The 19,202-nt window shown below is 41.2% G+C and overlaps 2 protein-coding genes across 3 annotated transcripts in view; both read left to right on the top strand.

Annotated features, from left to right (window-relative positions):
- LOC308097708 (rho guanine nucleotide exchange factor 10-like protein) overlaps nucleotides 1-5,812 on the top strand; it is a 36,529-nt gene extending 30,717 nt beyond the window's left edge. Inside the window, exons 22-28 of the mRNA XM_080445681.1 lie at nucleotides 65-151; nucleotides 671-882; nucleotides 1,448-1,605; nucleotides 2,006-2,148; nucleotides 2,537-2,712; nucleotides 3,553-3,698; nucleotides 4,074-5,812. Coding sequence (XP_080301807.1) covers nucleotides 65-151; nucleotides 671-882; nucleotides 1,448-1,605; nucleotides 2,006-2,148; nucleotides 2,537-2,712; nucleotides 3,553-3,698; nucleotides 4,074-4,702 — 1,551 coding nt within the window. The 3' untranslated portion in view covers nucleotides 4,703-5,812. The remainder of the gene's footprint in view (nucleotides 1-64; nucleotides 152-670; nucleotides 883-1,447; nucleotides 1,606-2,005; nucleotides 2,149-2,536; nucleotides 2,713-3,552; nucleotides 3,699-4,073) is intronic.
- Nucleotides 5,813-6,751: 939 nt separating this feature from the next.
- Nucleotides 6,752-15,883, top strand: LOC308097009 (protein regulator of cytokinesis 1-like). Of its 2 annotated transcripts, none has more exons than XM_080444561.1 (14): nucleotides 6,752-6,887; nucleotides 8,634-8,766; nucleotides 8,862-8,984; nucleotides 9,071-9,304; nucleotides 9,487-9,657; nucleotides 9,861-10,010; nucleotides 10,125-10,272; nucleotides 10,404-10,540; nucleotides 12,098-12,193; nucleotides 13,058-13,204; nucleotides 13,287-13,415; nucleotides 14,364-14,471; nucleotides 14,852-14,962; nucleotides 15,402-15,883. In XM_080444561.1, exons 1-14 carry the CDS (start codon nucleotides 6,871-6,873, stop codon nucleotides 15,471-15,473), a joined length of 1,776 nt encoding a protein of 591 aa, XP_080300687.1. In that variant the 5' UTR covers nucleotides 6,752-6,870; the 3' UTR covers nucleotides 15,474-15,883. The 2 variants fall into 2 exon arrangements, with proteins under 2 accessions (XP_080300687.1, XP_080300686.1); XM_080444560.1 differs by having other exon boundaries at nucleotides 14,825-14,962.
- The last annotated feature ends 3,319 nt before the right edge of the window (nucleotides 15,884-19,202 follow it).

The raw sequence follows: 19,202 nt of genomic DNA, 5'->3' as shown, positions 1-19,202 counted from the left end.
ATTTGTACACAAATTAACAACAATTTCACTGTAAAGGTTTCTTCATGTTTTCATGTTGTTGCAGCTGGAAGCAGCTCTTCACAGTCCAGCCCAGTGTGCCCTCCTGGGTTTTGGTGCAGCCAGTACCTCGCTTCCACAGGGCTACCTCTGGGTGAGTAGCTACAGTACAGACACTTAACCCATACAGTATTACCCATACAGAGTTAAATTCACGCTCAGGAATTTGATGAGTAGTCAAATAATTATACTGGGCAATATATTGACATTGTATCCATTCATCCATCATAATATAAGATATTCTCAGGGATTTTTTAATATTGTGATATGGCATCATTCTTATCTTTTCCTAGTTTTAATGGGGCCTTACAGTAAGGGCACCTTGAGAACAAAATATTTTGGGGATCCTTGACATGAAAAAGTGTGAGAACCACTGATATAGCAACATAGGTTTTTCAGAAAACTGTTAGAAGACATTTTTAGAATCGGCCTCAGGTCTTAATGGGTTAATGCAGCTATAGTTCTGGCCATGATCACAGTATAGTCCAATTGTTGTCTCGGGCTAAGCTATTTATCTAACTTGTACATCCTTAGCTCCTCTCCTAACGAGAGAGTCTATAACTGACCAGGCCTTCACGAACACATTTGGTTCTGTTTGATTTGACATGATCAGGTGGCCAGTGGAGGTAAATGTCAGAGCCAAGGTCAACTGGAGATCTTATCCCTCAACCGTACGACACCCCGCCTGGTCAAGTCCATCCAGGTGGGAGCCCCGGTCCTGTGTCTGGAGTATGTGACCGAGCACTGTCCCACCACGGAGGGACAGGAAGCCCCTGGTGCAGCCAAGACAGGCAATACTATCTGTGTTGGCCTGCAGGATGGCAAGTGAGTCAAATGATCCACCTACTTAGTCAAATCCTCAGTGTTCATTTACGCAGGCCTGAAAGGGGTCTACTGCGGCCCCCATCATGATTCTCAGAAAAATAAAATGATACTACCTCTAACGCTGTCGGCGCCACCATCCCCCTCACCCCCCCTCGCTGCTGGTTGCAGGCTGCTCTCTCTCGCCGCTACCCGTGTAAGACTATTGCGGCGAGAGAACAATAGCCAGCCCTGGCCGTAGTTAGCATTAGCTTCACCATGGGTGGCCTCCCTCATTTACGTCGTCATTCACAGCACGAATGCATGGCTCAGGTACCCAAGTTATTCATCTGCATACAAATCTTAATTTTATATTTGTGCACTCTCAATGTTACAAATGGACAACACTGAGGATTTTACTGTGTACTCAGCATGTTATATTGGACAACATGTCAGTTCTCCAGCTTAGCTGACTTATTCTTTGTATTTATCAAGTAACAAAAGCCATAGTTTGTCAACACACCCCGCACAAGTTGTGCGTTTGCCTTTGTGAATATGCTGTTAAGAAGCCTTCTCTTGACCATGCCAGGATCCTGGTGTACGGTAGCATGGACACGGCTGTCCAGTGCCTGCAGAGCTTCCCCAACCCCGATGGCTGTCCAGTGCTGTGCCTCAAACACTCAGCATCCTTCCTGTTTGCCGGACTGGCCAATGGAAAAGTGGCTGTGTACAACAGACAGACTGGAGGTGAGTGACCGTCACCGAACCATATGTGCCTTCTGTCTCTACATAACACTGATGTTAAACAGAGCAAAGGACCAAATAATAATGATCGAAAATTGCTTGATTGTTTAAGAAGTAGAATTCAGGATTCATTAGTGTACAGACCATATGGTCCGTGTGGACCAGTACATATTGTGGGATCACAGGCCACATTCCAAATATTGCTGACAATTGTTTTCTTACCAACTGTAGCTGCACTGGCTATTGGCTTTAATCACGAATAAATAAAAGACAGTTAACTTTTACAAACATTGTGAGTTGAGACAGGCACCTTCCTCAACTCACAAGGATGAGCTGTGGACGGTGCTGCTAGAAAATTGGCAATTGATAACCCGGCATCCATCACTGTGGACATGTCTTTCAGAGAGCCTCTGGGATCCTGAGTCCTGCAGGCTGGTGACTCTGGGTACTGCACCCGTCCGTACCCTCCTCACCCTGGAAGACTGTGTGTGGGCCAGCTGTGCCAACCAAATCAGCGTCATACAGAAATCTAGCCTCCAGATTCAGGTCGGCAGTGTGAAAACACTCTCAAGCCTTATTTATACTGTCTCTACATATTGAGCTTCATGAAAAGGCCAACAGTTCAACAAATAATGTTGAACTGTTGCATTTTATTGCTTCAGCAAGAAAATCATTATCCACCATAGTTTGGGGATCAGTTCATTTCTAGAGAAATTTTTACTTTTGATCAGCATCTTAAGAAATGAAATACTTTCTTCCCACTCTACATTGTGTGCTAAAAAAAAGTAGCATTTAAGACATTTTCATGAAATTATCAATTTTTAAATGGTAACATATTTATTAGTAAATATATCCATCTTACAGTATCTTATCTTGTCTTGTCTTGTCTTGTCTTGTCTTGTCTTGTCTTGTCTTGTCTTGTCTTATACTGCAGAGTTTTGAAGCCCACCCAGATGCATCATCCAGTGTGAGTCACATGATGCGCTCTGGCGGTGGGGTGTGGATGGCCTTCTCGCAGGGATCCTCCATTCACCTCTTTCACACTGAGACCCTCCAACACCTGCAGGAAATTAACATCTCCACTCGCTCAGCACATCTTACAATAGGCAAGTTGTTGGGATCATGGAAATTTAAAACAGGATGAGGTACTAAAAATGTGTCCTGAGGCATAATGTGCCACAATTACTATGCAAAAGAGGAGGTTTCGAAAACTGATGGAGCATGTTGTATGTCAGACATATGAGCTGAAGCAATAACTGCTGTGTTCTTGATGGCCTCAGTTATCTTTGTCTTTATACACTTATTTCATTAAAATAAAGCAATTTCTTAAGCACTGCTTAAGAAATCTAGCATAATAAACCTTGCACTAAGACAAAGTATTTTTCAAATCAAATTTTTACTTTAATGTTTTCTTCTCTAAAACCAGATTAGATTTTCTCAAATGTTTTCATGCATAATTATAATAATTTCATGCTATTGCTTGAAATGATAAAACTAGTCTAAGGAGCAGTAGTCTCGCATGGCCATAATAATTTCATGCTATTGCTTGAAATGATAAAACTAGTCTAAGTAGCAGTAGTCTCGCATGGCCAGCCTCTCCACCGCTCCGCCTATTCTCTCTGCCTAAGGAGAGTACTGCTCTTTCTCAAGCGCAGTACTAAAGTAGCAGTGGTTAACTAGTAATAGGAATGATAGTATTGTACATCAACTCATCACCTTCCGTGGTTACAATATTACAATCATATACTGGCCAGGTTTAAACCAACAAATATCTTGCTGTATGTCTATATTTTAATTTCAATCATATCCAATTTTGGGGGACTGGTTTGTGTTAGTTACTCACCTTAGTTACACCTGAGTTACTGCATCATCTGCCATCTGTCTGCAGTAGGTGTTGTTATGCAATCATTCAATGTACAAAAAGGAAAACACAAAAAAGTGTCAGCGCAGTAACATGGATTTTTATATTCCAGGTCAGGGCACGGTCCAGGTAACCAGTTTGCTGATCTACCAGGGACTGCTATGGGTTGGCACTGCCCAGGGTCTCATCCTCACCTTTCCTGTGCCCACACTGGAGGGCATCCCAAAGATAACGGGTGAGAATGGGCTCAGCATGGGAGAAACATCACATTTGAATAATGTTTCTCAAATTATTTGTTCCAATTACAGATTACTATATTTCTGATATACTGTATGTAAAACGAAATGTGTTGACTGGCATCAATCCTACAGTTACTGTAGCTCTGGCAGTGGTTCAGAATGGCAACACACCAGAAAATCTACTGCCATACTTTTTAAACAGTTTATTTGAGATAATGAAACTTGGAAAATCTGAGTTATGATAATACTCTACTAATACCTCAAGGTAATACCTAAGGTATTCACACAGTCTAGTAGAACATGTGACACCAACATTTCGCTGCCTATACCTGCATGAGAAGACTATTGATTATTTTGTTTTGTCCCCCCAGGTAAAGGAATGACATCGTTGAACGCTCACTGCGGTCCTGTCGACTTCCTTGTGGCAACCTGCAGCACACTGTCGGCAGACATGCTCAAACGAGACTCGCTCTGCAGCGGCAGTGACCAGGGAAACGAGGGAGGGGAAGGTGGAGGAGGTGGCGGCGGGGAAACTATGGGAGGGGAAAAGAAAGGGAGAGAGGAGACGGGTAGTGTCCAGAGACATCCCTCCGTTGACTCTGTGCCTTCATTGGGTTCCCCGCAAAGGGAAGACAAACCCAGGGGGGTTCTGCTACAGTACCGTCTCCGTTCCACCAGCCAGCTACCTGGGAAGCCGCTGACTGCAGAGCCAGACCACCAGCAATCCCCCACGCCGGAGGACTCCCTGGAGCACAGCCCAGAGGACGGCTCCATCTACGAACTGAGCGAGGACCCTGAGGTGTGGGTGCGGGGTCAGCCGATAGGCTTGTCCAGGGAGGGGACATCCAGACGCAATAAGGTCACCTCGTCGGCCGTCTTCTCTGGCGGGCGGGGCTACCGCAGACTAGGGGAGGGGGCTTCAGCAGCCAGCTGCAGGGACACGAGTGACACTGACAGCACACTGCTAGTCTGGCAGCTCCCCCTGACTTTCTGCCAGTGAAAGGCTATTTGGATTTGATGCAGTGCCACACACACACACACACACACCATTTTTAACCCTAACCGTAAAGCCTGAGTTATATGTTTTTGCAGCCCGGTGTTGCACAACTAAGTTTAAATCAGGCATAACTCCAACCATAAACCTAACCTCTAAATGCCAAATCCTAACCCTGACCTCCAACCTGAATATTTTCCTAATTGCAAGTATAACTCTAAAAGTCTTCTTCAACCATAAAACAACCATTTCTCACAGTACCAAGTGGGAGCTCTGACTGACAGAAGGAGACGTTTCAAGAATGTAAGCGGTACTTGATGGATTCACAGACTTCAGCATATTACCTCCCAGTGCCAGCTCATTCTGTAGCTATGCGTCACATAGTTGACGATACCGTGTTCCTTATGAATTGTATATGTTATTTCACTGAGGGCTATGAGGCAATGTGCTGATTGTACATAATAGTGTGTATATATTTATGTGTGTTGTTGCATATAATGACTCGACCAGGAACAGAATAATGTTTGAAATACTTTTCCATGTAAACTGTTTAATCAAAAGTGTGAAATGTACCCCCAGAGCACTGCAAAGTAAAAGTAGAAATAAATAAAGTAGTGATGATGATGATAATGATAATAATAATAATAGGCATACTTGAAAGGATTTCAGTTAGTGGTGTAGAACAATGCAGGCACAGTACTACTACTGCTGCTGTAACCCTGATTTATACTTTGTCATACGACAAATACAAGTTATTTTATGATGTGATGCTAGATATAAATTAAGCATCACACTCCCCGAGGGGAAAAAAGGGAACTATATTTACATCTATTCTCATCTGCTATTTCTGTGGATAGAATGTGCACTGCATAAAAAGACTGTCCAGAAACAAGCTCCTGCACCTGATCCTTTTACTGTGATGTTTTGTGAAATTGAGAAATGTGTTTGTTTGTTTAATTGTTTATTTTTTTTGATCGTCCATTTTTTTCAGTAATCAAGAACATGTGAATAAAACAGTGGTAAAGATGTGTAGCTCTGCCGGTCACAGCATCCTGACTATTTAATGGTACAAAGTACATGTTGGCCCTTTTTTAATAAAACATGGTGAAAGCCCCATTTTAACCTGTTGGATGGGATATTTCTTTTTTTCTTAATTTTATTTTCTAAATTAGATCACATTCAGACAAATACATAAACCACAAAGAGAGCAAAAAAACAACAACAGTACTGATATCTACTGTATACATACTTAGTACATAGGAAACATTACATGCAGACATCCTATAACAAACTAAGTGGATGCTTAGCCATTCTCGTGTTGATAATGAATTGAAGATAGGACCACAATGGAAACAAGGAGGCCTCAGGCCTTCTTTTTTTTTTATATTCAATCAAAACACATAGTTTACCAAAAGGAGAAGGACAAATAATTAAGCAATGTTAATACATACAACATAAATGAGGCTTTGGGATCAATACAATGCTGTGGTTAATAACTTTTTTCCTTTAAATACATTTATTCCATCACACTGTTAATTGGTGTGTCTTCTATTAACCAGTGCGCTGTAATGCATTTATTTTTGCCACTAACATGTTCAAGAGATAAGGGTTTTTTAAACCTTTCAGGTTTAGCCATTTTTGGGGTCATTGATTGAATTGAAATACTTGATTCATATATTCATGTAGTATTTTATTTTTAAATAATTGTATGTATTTTTTCTTTTTAGATTTAGATCACTTTCACATCCTATAAAAATGGCATCAATAACAGATATAACAAAAATGTAGTATTTTAATGCAGAACCAAAATAAGTGAAGCTAAGTGTGTGTGTGTGTGTGTGTGTGTGTGTGTGTGTGTGTGTGTGTGTGTGTGTGTGTGTGTGTGTGCATCGTGCATGCCTGTGCGTGTGCGTGCGTGCGTGCGTGCGTGCGTGTGTATGTTGTAGGCGGGGCTCTAAACCAGACCACCACTCAGAGCCTAGTGACGCTAACTGCTTCAGCCAATAAAGAGCCGTAACGTCATTCAGATTCAACATTTGAAACATTCACGACACTCAGCCAGGTCTATCTCTCTGTCTGCAGTAGCAGTATTATTTGTCTGTTTAGTGTTTAGAGCTCAGTCAGCTGTTTATTTGAGTCGTCCAATCGAACGTTCGTTTCTGCCCTTTGTAACCATGAACATGAGGAGAAGGTTAGTTTATATGTATATTTTTTGTTTTGTTTTGAAAATGTAGATGAAATTGTTGTTCGATTGCTTATTATCGTCAAGCGTTAATTTAAACCGTTGGCTAGCTTCCTAGCATTGTTGCCGTGTCCGCTTATTATAAGTGACTTTGTGCTTGTTTTTCTGTGACGTTGCTTGTAAGTTAAGCAGGTCTGCAAGCTCTGTGCTTGTAGATCTGCTATTTTCAAATGGTGAACATATGTGTTTAAAGGTCGACGGGGCTCGCTTCTTTTGGGCTTGTTTTCATAGACCTGGTTGCTTGTTTCTCTCGCAAAACCTGGCAACACTAGCCAGTGTGTTTAGCATTTAATAACTTTCACCAGTGAACCACCACACTCCATGTTTTTAATTAAAGGCCGTTAATGTGTCTCAATTTACAAAAGGGCAGAAGTGGCGAGTCATGAATGATCTAGGGACGGTAGCCCAGTGGTGGAAAGTAACTAAGTACATTTACTTAAGTACTTTACTTGAGTAAAATGTTGAGGTACTTTTACTTTACTGGAGTATTTCCATTTTTACTTCTACTCCACTACATCTCGGAGGCAAATATTGTACTTTTTTACTCAACAATTACATATATATATTAAAGTTATTTTGTAGATTTTGATTATTATTACAAAACTTACATTAACCACTTCAGCGCTATTTAAACTTTGGCAGATCTACTTTTCAAAAGATTTGAAACCCCTGAAATGGAACATTCTGCATAATGAGTACTTTTACTTTTGGTACTTTATATATTGTGATGCCAATACTTTTGTACTTTTACTTACTCAAGTACCTTTTGAATACCGGACTTTTACTTGTAACAGACAGAGTATTTCTATCGCGTTGCAGTATTGATGCTTTTACTTAAGTAAAACATTTGAGTACTTTTCCCACCAATGCGGTAGCCCCGTTTGGAACCTCACTCTCCGCTATGTAGCTCAGCTGTTGGAGAGATGAGTGAAGCCTTGGATCGAGACTGTCATAGATGTATTTTTTATCGAGTCTGACTTTGCTTTTGTATCTATGATAGTCTTGGTCTTTGCCCCCCTATATTCACTGGACATCCGCACGCAAAGCCCGTACATGTCATGTACAAAAAGAAAGTGCTGACCCTGTAGCCACGGGTGTTAACTTGACATTAGGAACCTGTGTGCACTGTATTAAGTCCGTATTTTTCAACAGTTTTGTGTTTTAATCCTGTCTGCCCGAACGCCATTTAATTACTCGTTTACATCGAATGTAATACCGACGTTCACCTGATGCGCCCCGCCACTACCAGCCATTGAGGAATACAGGGAACTTCTCAAAGTGGGAGCATGTTTCCTCAGCCCTATGTTCCCTCAAAACGAACAGTAATCCCAGTCCTAAACTGAGGGAACATTGGCATGACCCCCTCCGGGGCGTGGACCCCACTTTGAGAACCAGTAATTATATTATTAAACCTGAACTTTATTTCATGAGCAAGCGCATCCCTCAATGTTAAATACAGGGAATGCTTGCAGAAAAACCTGGTTTAAAAGTTTAAAGTCGTCGAGCTATAGTGGCGGGGAAGGTCACAGAACAGGGCTACTTCTCCCCTAATTTTGCGTACTGGCCAGTACGCAAAATTAGGGGAGTTAGGTGGTATAAAGTTACTGCTAACTCTTTCGATTCAGCCCTGCCTATCTATATGTTACGCTTGACATTATACCTCTAAAATTGACCTCATTCTTCCTGTCATTGCAGTGAAGTCCATGCAGAGGAGGCAGTGACCTACCTCCGCAAGGCCTTGCTTAAACTTCAGGACATTTGGGAGGAAGTAGGGATCCTAGAAGAACAGCGTATAGAGAGAACACATATTGTGTCTCAACACATTAAAGTGAGTACCACATTGCCTGGCGAAAAGTCTGCCATTAGTTGTTGGCCTCAGGTAACTGGAGAGCTAATCAACATTCGGTTTATTTGTATTTAAAGGGATTGCTGGACCAAATGATTGAAGAAGAGGATGAAATGAAGACGAGGATGGCTGAAAACATTCGAGTGTTTCAGCAGGAGATCAATGCGCTGTGCGAGCAACTTAAGCTGCCCCCTTTTGAGGTACATTCCAATGTTTTTTTGTTTTGTTTTTGCATCATTCATATGTTTTAGGAAGGCCATTAAAATCCTTCACCATGTGACTTTAGGCGGAAAGGAGAGGTACCATGCTGCAGCTGGAGAAGGCAACTCGCACATGTGTGGAGGATTTGCGGAGACAGAAGGGTGACAGAATGGAAGGGCTCTTTGCTCTCGTGTCTGAAGACCGTGAGCTGTGTGATATAATGACTTCCTCCCCCTATGTCATCAGCCATGACGATATACCGTCCCAGAAGCAGCTACAGGACTACCGCTCATACCTGGATGACCTAGCCAAAGAGAAGGTTTAATGCTTGTTTTTTCTCTGTTGTAAATGTCTGCAGTTGATACGAGACCCAACGGTGCTTTTGCATTACTTTGAACTATTATAGCTGTCACGGGCACCCGGGTTCTTCCTGTTGTGCAACATGTCTAAATATTAATCACACAAGCAAAATGGCATCCTGCCTACCGTCTGCTTTTTCAGGAGCGTCGGCATAAGGAGTTCATCAGCATAAAGAAGCAGGTCTTATCATGCATGGGTGATCTGGAGTTAGTCCCTGAAACAAGTTTCGAGAAGCAGGTGTTGTGTGAGGATGAGGGGCATTTCTGCCTTTCCACAAACAACCTTGACCGCCTCAAACTCCACCTCAGTCAGGTAAAGACTTCAATTACACTTAACCACTAAATATTTATTTGATCGAGTTTCCCAGGGGTCTATGCTTGGTATACTCCGTTTTATCTCTCTACACCAAAAATCTGCAATCTCACATTCAGACGATGTCACCCCTCCTGTCTGTAAATAAAGATGTAATGGCAAAAACGTGGTCATGCCCCTCCTTTTTTTTGTTCTTCCACCAGTTGGAAGCTGCAAAGCTGCAGAACGAGCAGCATTGTTCTAAAGTCCGTACCAAGATCCAGGACATGTGGGAGAGACTGCAGATTCCTCAGGAAGAGCGGGAGTCCATGTCTGACCACATGGCCAACTCCAAGAAGAGGAATCGAGCGGCAGTAAGTTACTTTAGTTACACGTGTGTTTATGGATGTGATTGTGTGGCGACATTGTCAACATTTCCTGACGGTCATTGCCTCAATTTACCTGTCATGTGTGTTCTGTCTGCCCAGCTCGAAGATGAGCTCCAGCGGCTGGAGGAGCTAAAGTTGAAGAGCATGAAAACCTTCACTGAGGTTATCAGAGCGGAGGTCGTGTTGTTGTGGGACAAATGTCTCTATAGCCAGGAGCAGCGACAGGCCTTCACTCCGTATTATGGTGGTGAGTAGCTGACCTGACACCCCATTGATTGGTGTTTTTCTTGACAAAGTGCTTATGCATGACCATATTTGTACATATCTGTCAAAAAGGCTTAACCTGAGTGCAAACGATAACAATGCATCTTTCTTAAGACGACTTCACAGAGGAGCTCCTCAACCAGCACGAACATGAGGTCGTGATTCTCAAGAAGTACTATGAGGATCACAGAAAGCTGTTTGAGGGAGTCGCACACTGGCAAGAAAGCTGGGAACTGTTTGTGGAGCTTGATGTGAGTACTGTCTAGAGATTGTAGACATATGGAAAAATTATATATGTTTATGTGTTGACTCTTCAACACAAATCTTTATTTGGAGACTCTAGAATCCAGTGAGTTGGCTACCCCCTTGGGCAAAATCATAACACAAAGCAAACATCGAAGTAGTATGTTATTTTTAAATAAATGCTGGATATTGAAAAACCATTCCATTATTTAGTCAATTTGAACTTTTCACTGAATTTCAGGTAATCTTTAGAAAATATGTACTGTATATGATGTCAAACATGGTGAAGGGGCATTTATTTTCAACTCAGTACTCAGGCTGTTGTGTGCACTCCAGACAGTTTGTAAGTTGCTTTTTCAGTTTTTGATACTCATTTTGATCAGACAGCCCCCTTCAGGCCATCAAATGGCAAACTCGATGTTACTCATAAGCCAAATTCCAATACTCAAATGTCTGCATCCTCCAGTATGGCGCTGTTACGGTGAAATTGGTGACCTGCCGATACAACAATCTTGTGGACTTCACATAACTCACACTGAGGTCTTGCAATACATGGCCTAAATATCACTAGTTTTAACTCTGCTAATAAACAAACTGCAGTGATTTATGCCCACAAGGTGGTCACATATTTCAGCAGGTCACCAGTTTGAACCAAGAGGCTAGCATCCCGCTTGTAAATTGAGGCTATATAGGAAGTGTGACAGTTCATATGAAGTCTGTAGTCTCGCTGTTTCACCCCTGCTGGTTGCAGAAGCAATTGGGCTCTATTCAAGCGGCTGGGTTTTTGAACTTAACACTTGATTTTATTACAAATAAACATGTCATAAATACTATATGCTTCCAGTCGCTAGTTTAAAGTCTTCTTTCACCATGATATGCGTTTTGGTAAATTATCCCATTTATTTAAAAAATAATGATAAAGTAGGGTATGTTTCTAGGGTTTCTACTGAGTGAAGACCCGCCCTCGCTGCAGTTTCATCCAATCGCATTAATTTCAGTTTGCATTTCGGATCGAATCTAGAAAGATGTCGGATTTGAAATTGCTGCAAAATGGGCTTCATGTACGGTCTGTAGAAACCAATGGCGTGATGCTGTCCATATTCTTTTACGGTCTATGGTTTGAACATAACACTGCCATGCTGGAGAATGTGAGGAGGCAGAAATGTGAGAATTGGAATTTGGCTATAGAAAACGCACGTCCCTTGTCCTGGTGACTGATATTGTCCTAAAGAGTGAGTGGACGGTCATTTTCATTATTTTTTCATCTCGGGAAAAGTGTTTGAAAAATGACGATCCCCTTATGCATGGGACAATATCAGACTAATTGAAAACACTGTTCTGATGACTAACATGGTTAACTTTAAGTTGAATGCGCATGTACTGTCTGATCTAATGAATATTGAATGTCTAAATATTGAATCGAGCAACTTAAAAACTGTCTGGGGTGCACACAAAAGCCAGAGTAGATGTTAGAATGACCCCAGAAGTGTTTGAAAGTGAAATACTTAATGTGTCAATTGTGTATAGTGACATGACTCCTTGTATGCACATTGTTCCACCTTTAGAAAAAGGCCAATGATCCCTCCAGATTGAACAACAGAGGAGGGAACCTTCTTAAAGAACAGAAGCAAAGGTCTGATGTGCATAAATCTCTGTCCAAGGTGAGCATCTTGAAATGCTTTTTATTGGCACAGTGTTCAATGATGAATAGAAGTACTGTACAGGAACAAAATGCTCACTGAAACCCAAAACGGTTGGGCTTCAAATGCTCTTCAAAGCCTACATGTTTTGATTATGAAATTACATTTAGTGAAATTGTTATGTGCCAGCTAGATGAGTTTTGGGAAGCTACTGTATTCACCTGTTTCCTAGGCTGTGTGTTTTCCACTTCCTGTCGATTTGATCCAATGAAACTGGTCAGATGACCAATGAAATCGACAGGAAGTGGAAAACACACAGCCTAGGAAACGGGTGAATATAGTCTGTATTACTTGGCACTGGACAGTAGGTGGTGCTCTTTAAAGCATATATTCGCTTTGTTCAACACAGCAGGGCATAAAGCATATATTAGCTTTGTTCAACACAGCAGGGCATAAAGCATATATTAGCTTTGTTCAACACACCAGGGCATAGTGGTCATCAATTGTTTAACACCTTAACCCTGGCAGTGGCATTCCTATTCTGGGGATATATCAAGTATATGGGGCAAAAACCTGTCATTTTGAATACGCAATAGGCGAGACATTATCAGACGGTACATGTAATCAGTTATTAGCACACACAGGAATGAATTATTGAGTACAAAGGACCACAATGGAAACAAACCCTGTGGCTTTTTGTTTTATCCTTTTAGAATAACCTTTGACTGTACCAAGTGTATTGTTAATAAAATTGTTAAAGTATTCAATCAAAACTGCAAAATCCTCATGGTGGTGGTGTTACGTCTACAGCACACAGCTAAATCCTCAGTGTAACTAACAAAAAATGGTCCCATGTTGGTGTCAACATTGTCCTCTCTTCTCCAGCTGGAGAAGACCCTGAAGGCTCAGGTTGAGGCATGGCAACAGGAGCACGGCAGGGAGTTCCTGGTTAACGGGCAGCAGTTTATCGAGTTCGTCCAAATGCAGTGGAACAACCTCCAGATGGAGAAGGAGCTGGAAAAGATGGAGAGGGTAAACCACTCTGGACTAAAAACTGTCTATTTAAGTCTCATCTTATTTGGAAACTATTTTCAAAGCGTGTTCTTTTCAACAGCAACAGAAAAAGATCAAGCAAAAAGAAGAGGATATGCGCTTCGGTACTACAATATTGACTCCTGCCAAGAGGAGGCAGGTAGCCACTCCCACTTTGAAGTCCGGCGCCACACCTGCAAAAATGAGAAAGGTAAGATCTTTTTTTTTGTGTGGTTGGGGTGTAAAAGTTAGAACTAATCGATAAAAACGATATTGACTTTAATAAAATGTATAAATCCGTAACAATTTATTTTCTTTAATGCAGTAACAAAAATGACAAACTTATAAGCTCCCTACACATTGAGCCTGTACATTTGTTTTTGCTTCTTTTGCATGACCCTGTTGTAAGTATATAATGCGATTTAAGTGGTTATAATGGGGTTTAAGTGGTTAATCAGACAATCACAAAAAATCTATTGGAATTTATTTTCGTTCATTTTTGTATTAAAAAAAGCTTATTGATTTGAATATTCAGTTTTTAAGTTGCCTTTTCAGTGTTTAGACGTTTGACACTCATTTGATCAGACGGCCCCCTTCAGACCATTAAATGGAAAACTCCATGTTACTCATTAGCCAAAATACTCAAATTTCTGCGCCCTCCAGTATGGCGGTGTTGCAGTGAAATTGGTGACCTACCGGCCGATGTATGACAATCTTGTGGACTTCACATAACGTACATTGAGGTCTTGCAATACGTGGCCTAAATATCACTAGGTTTAACTCTGTTGATAAACTGCAGTGATTTATGTACGGCCATTGATGTCCACATATTTCAGTTTGACCATAACACTGCCATGCGAGAATGTGAGGAGGCAGAAATGTGAGAATTGTACTTTGGCTATAGAAAACAGTAACACACATCCCTTGTTTAGTGAGTGGACTGTCATTTTTTTATTTCAATGTTTTTGTAATGAGTTTCATCGTCTCAGGAAAAAAGAGAAAAGGTTATTGGAAAAATGTTCATACATGGGACAATATCAGTCACCAGAACAAGGGGCGTGTGTTTAAAAAAAAAGTAATTGATAGGTGCAGCCCTGGGTCATTATAAAATAATTCTGCATGTGAATGTACACGGTTGACACCACCTCTCACCCCCCAGCTCACCAGCAGCACAACATTGTCAACTCCCAACGCCACCTTCAGTTCAGGCTCTTCAGCAGCTAGCTGCAAGATGACAGTCAACAGGCCTCCAATGTCTTCTAGCCAGGTATGTGCATACTGATCGCCTGCTATGTTATCGTTCAGAGGTGTCAATGGAAATTACTGTTCAGAAATTGATATTGATATTCTTTTTCCCCCCATAATTATATCCCCATGCTTACAATAGGCTATTTTCCACAATAATTGGCCTAATTAATCTGACAGAATTGAGAATAGTTACTTGTATTTGTACTTAACAGTGGACCTGCAATCAGGAGAGGGAAGTCCCTAGGATAGAGATTCTTTTAAGGAGGTTTAGATTGACGTGACATTATGGATACACATTTTGGAGCCATGCATACCATCTCACACACCCTCTGTTTGGTTGAAAGTAATTATTAACTGTAATGGTGTTCCCAGGGTGAGAAAAGCCATGGGCTGGGGAAGCCTCCTCGTGCGCTGGACAGAAACAACGGGAACGTCAGTAGAGCCCCTCTTGGTGCCTTGAGAAACGACGGCAGCTCAAACTCATTGGCCGGGAGCTATTCAGAATTTGCGGTAAGTGTATTTTTCTAATGCTTCTGTTAATGAAGAAAAATAATAATACTGTACACTCTGCAATTGACGCACATTTCATCCCAAACAATTAAATGTGTAGGAGTTTCATTTGGAATGAGTTTCATCATCTCATGTGATGCTTAATCAATTGTTGGCTGGCATTAACCACTTAAACCGTCTATTCTTAGTAAAAATGGACCTGAGTCAACACTGCACTTGGACCGCTTTTTTCCATCTACACCAAATCTCTTAGCCAAAGATAGCAGATCTACAAGCTCGCGTTGTGAGCTTGTAGGTCTGCTATCTTTGGTGAACGTTCACCCAGAATAGGCATGCTGGTTAAAGCTACAATCCAAATGTTTTATGTCCGTTGTCTCGATCTCTCTGCTGCAATGATGTCAGAACTTCAATAAATAAGGCTATCTTTATTTCCTTGCAGCGAGAATTATCCAAGGCAGCACAAGGCAACATGAAGACGGGACAGCTGAACTCGACTGTCAGTCGTCGGTGATGGTCCTATTGCACTAGCACACCAGGATCTGCTCGGGCCACCTCACTGGTGTCTCAACAAGGCATTGTTGGGCACTATCGAAGCACCTGTGCCTGACAAGTCTTGTTTTTTTTATGGTGTGGCAGCAATTGTTTTACCAGACATTACTGTCACGTTTTATATGTATGGTTGTAATTCATGTTGCGTATGGTATGTCTGTAATTGTTTGACCGACATTACTTTTTAGTAGTTACATATGTGGGGATGCCTGAAGAGCAGTGGAAATGTGGTCTCATGTGGGAGACCCGGAATGGAATTCCGGTTTGGACATTGTTTTGCAGCTTTAAATGTCAGCAGCACATTTTCACTGTGCTTTCCAAATTGCATACATTTTCATTTCTTTTCCAGAAGCGCAGTTTCTATTTTTTACAAGCTGCAAATAAATATTTTTTCAAATGACTTTTGTTTTTTATTCTTGTACAAGGGAGTTGGTCTGTTGAACCTGAACCAACCCCAATACTCCTTTTGGAAGCTATTGTCTAGCTATCAAAGTAAACAATGTAGTGGTTCATTGTGCACCTTTGCCAAGTAGCCATGTCAGCACATCAGTATCGCTGAAGATTTTGACACTTTATTTTTTACATTTAACGATGAGGAGCATATTCAGAATTATCCATTGCTAATCAATGGAGAAATTATTTTTGATTTCTTGTCCACCTTGGAGTTGCATCATGGCAAGGTAACTACACAACCCAAACCTCAACCAAAGTGGTCTTGCCCTTTAAGCAGCGTCTCATGCCATCATTAACACAGTCCACACATGTTGTCTGATCAATGCTAGAAAACATGTTTTTAGGAAACGCATGAATATCATTTGATTGGATTATTAAATTCATGGGCTAAAAAATTATCTTGATCCCAATTAAACTTAACTACTGGAGGATATTGTATGCGTTCAGCCCCTATACTCTACTATAGCCTTATTTATAAATATGTGCACAATGGTGTTGAGCAGTGTTTTTGATATCCCTAGTGTCAATTCTATGGAAAATAACATCAATTTAAAATCCCACTGCATCACATACAACAGAGTGGGTGAAATTATCCATATTTTGGTCATATTTCTTCAATAGATCTTCATTGCTCAGAAAGTTATCATCTCCTCATTGAATTACATTGCGTGGTGACCCGGACTGGATCCACAGATCCGGATCTTCAAAAACTGCACTTATCTGGTGTTTAGGGGGCATTACCTGGGCGTTGTCTAATTTAAGTAGGATTTCTGGATTCATCATTCAACACACCTGGGTAAGAACAGATTTGGACGTTAACAGGTTGATGAATCCCGGGTAGGAATTTGTTATTTTATAACAGACAGTTAAAAAATCACACCCAGTGTGAAGTGAGCGGTGCTATTTATGTTATGAGTTATTAATTTCATCATGCATCTCGGTAGCCAATCACAGCACATCCTGCGAAGTGACGTGCTTACATTTTTTACATTATTAATTTCATCATGCGTTTCGCTAGCCAATCACAGCGCGTCTGCGAAGTTTGAAGTTAATTTCATCATGTGTCTCGCTAGCCAATCACAGCACGTCCTGCAGAGCTTAGCCTATGGGCGTGTTTTCCACAGCATGGCGTCACAGCGAAAGACACATTTTCGTGACGGAAAGAAAAACTTTCACCACGGATGGGTCCTAAACCCACTTATAGGAGCGGTTACACCGCTCAAAAATATATATAAGAGAAATTTAAGATAACATTTCTGAATGAGGCCCTTGGAGTTTCTGCATACTGCTCTTTCTGTAGCGCTGCCACAAGTGGGCAGTATACATAGTGAAAAAGCTCTGAATAGTGTGAACTTCACAGAAGCCACACACATACTAAACTTACAAACAATCATCTTAGCTTGTGCATATGACATTCTACGCTGCCTGAAGATGTCCCTATCATCAGACAGGTCATTTGTTATAAAATGGCCAAATTATTTAACCACAGACCTCAAGGACAGTACCAGACACAAACATGACTTATTACGATGTGATGAATGAGTTTACGGTCTTCCCTCCCCCTTATAATCATGATGGTACTCTTTGCATTGTAAATGATGTCACAGTATGAGCCAAATTCAAATCATCCGCGTACAGCAGGTGGTAGTGAACAGAAAATGCATTTTCAAGTCGAGATACCGATTTGATCCAATCTGGAGACAAAACTCGCACAGGATAAACAAGTGAATTTGGAAGTGATTACACAAAGAAATGACAGAGCTGATAAAGAGCTGACCAAAAACTATCACTTACACTTACCCTACCTTTAATCATTACACTGCTATCCTTTCTCTGTTAAAATGTGATGGCAGTTTGCACAAATACTGTAGATCTAGCTTACACTAGTCCTCCAAGACATTCACTGGCTCCCGGTCGAACAAAGAATCCACTTCAAAATACTACTAAACACCTACAAGGCACTGAACAATCTGTCTCCCTATAACTCTTGTAGCCTACCGTACCTGCGGTGATGGAGCTCAAAACCTCATAACCCACCTCTTCAATATCGCTTTCCCCAGCTAACTCCACAACCCCCCCCCTTTCTTCATTCCACTGTTTTTATTGATTTTATTCCTTAGATATAGCCCTTTATTAGTGTTTCCCCTCTGTTACATGTGTCTGTGGAAGAGTGTGACAGTAGGGTGTGTATGTCAGAGAGTTGGTCAGTGAGTGGGTGTGGTTACTTCCAGGTGCTGCCTATCTGCTGAGTGCTGGATGCCAATCATCAGCCCTTCCAGTGATTGGTTGGGGTTGGCTACTTAATGACACCAAACACCTGAGGACTTTGTCAGTACTTGCAGTAGTGCTGTCCCCTGCCATATTTTTGTCTATGTTTATATAATTTGCTGTCCCTAGTTGTGTTCAGTTAATCTTCGTTAAGCTTGCTTGTGTGCAAGTCTTTCTGAAGATGCATGTGTGCGTGTATACATAGTTTGTGGTGGTCCACCTTGTTTGAACCCACTAAATAGTAGTCAGAGCAGCCTGACTGACAGTTTGGGCTTGCTACTGCTAAAGATGCTTGAGACACCTTAACTTTGATCAAACACTGTTGTGGAGATGGTACTGTGGCGCCAGCTTTTTGTAAATGACAACTTTTGATTCAGATTAAACTAGAGTAGTTGGATTAGATTTCTCATGTCATTTTTATTTCATATTAGGAGAGGTTTAAAAGCAATGGTAGGGTTAAGTTGGTTTATTTGTTGTTTTGCGCCAGGTACTATTTTCTTCTGTCTAAAATCATGTTATAAAATAATTCATTCATTGTCAAATCATGCAATTCAAACAAGAAATTAGAAAATAAATGGTCAATAAAAACCGACTTCACTTTCCAACCCCTATGTGACAATCCTTCATTTCCCCTAAACCAAAGGATTGCAACACCCCCCCCCCCCCCCCCGAATAAAGTTTTTTTTTTGTCGTTTTCTCATGCCCCCCATGTAAAGCGTCTTTGGTTAATTAGAAAAGCGCTACATAAATTCGAGATATTAAGAGAATTTAGCTTTTCTGTAATTTGACAATATCTGCCTGTGTTGATCTCACAGGCATACTGAAGAAATGATCACAAAAGTAAGTTCAGGTTTTGCGGCGGAGCTCAGAAGCTTTCAGCGTACTTTTTCTTTTTTTTGTGTGGCTCGCAAGCCAGAAACATTCCTCACATCTGTTGTCACCTAATCTCTCAAGAACGGATTCTGCTCTG

The sequence above is a fragment of the Gymnoscopelus braueri genome (genome assembly GCF_963280865.1).
Source record: "Gymnoscopelus braueri genome assembly, chromosome: 12".
Taxonomy (NCBI): Eukaryota; Metazoa; Chordata; class Actinopteri; order Myctophiformes; family Myctophidae; genus Gymnoscopelus; species Gymnoscopelus braueri.
The sequence above is the reverse complement of the archived record's forward strand: the minus strand, read 5'-3'. Positions and strand labels throughout refer to the sequence as shown.

Coding starts and splice junctions, on each gene's coding strand:
- LOC308097009 (XM_080444560.1), top strand. Junction 10,541..12,097: donor AACTGTTTGTGGAGCTTGAT/GTGAGTACTGTC, acceptor TTCCACCTTTAG/AAAAAGGCCAATGATCCCTC. Junction 13,416..14,363: donor CACCTGCAAAAATGAGAAAG/GTAAGATCTTTT, acceptor CTCACCCCCCAG/CTCACCAGCAGCACAACATT.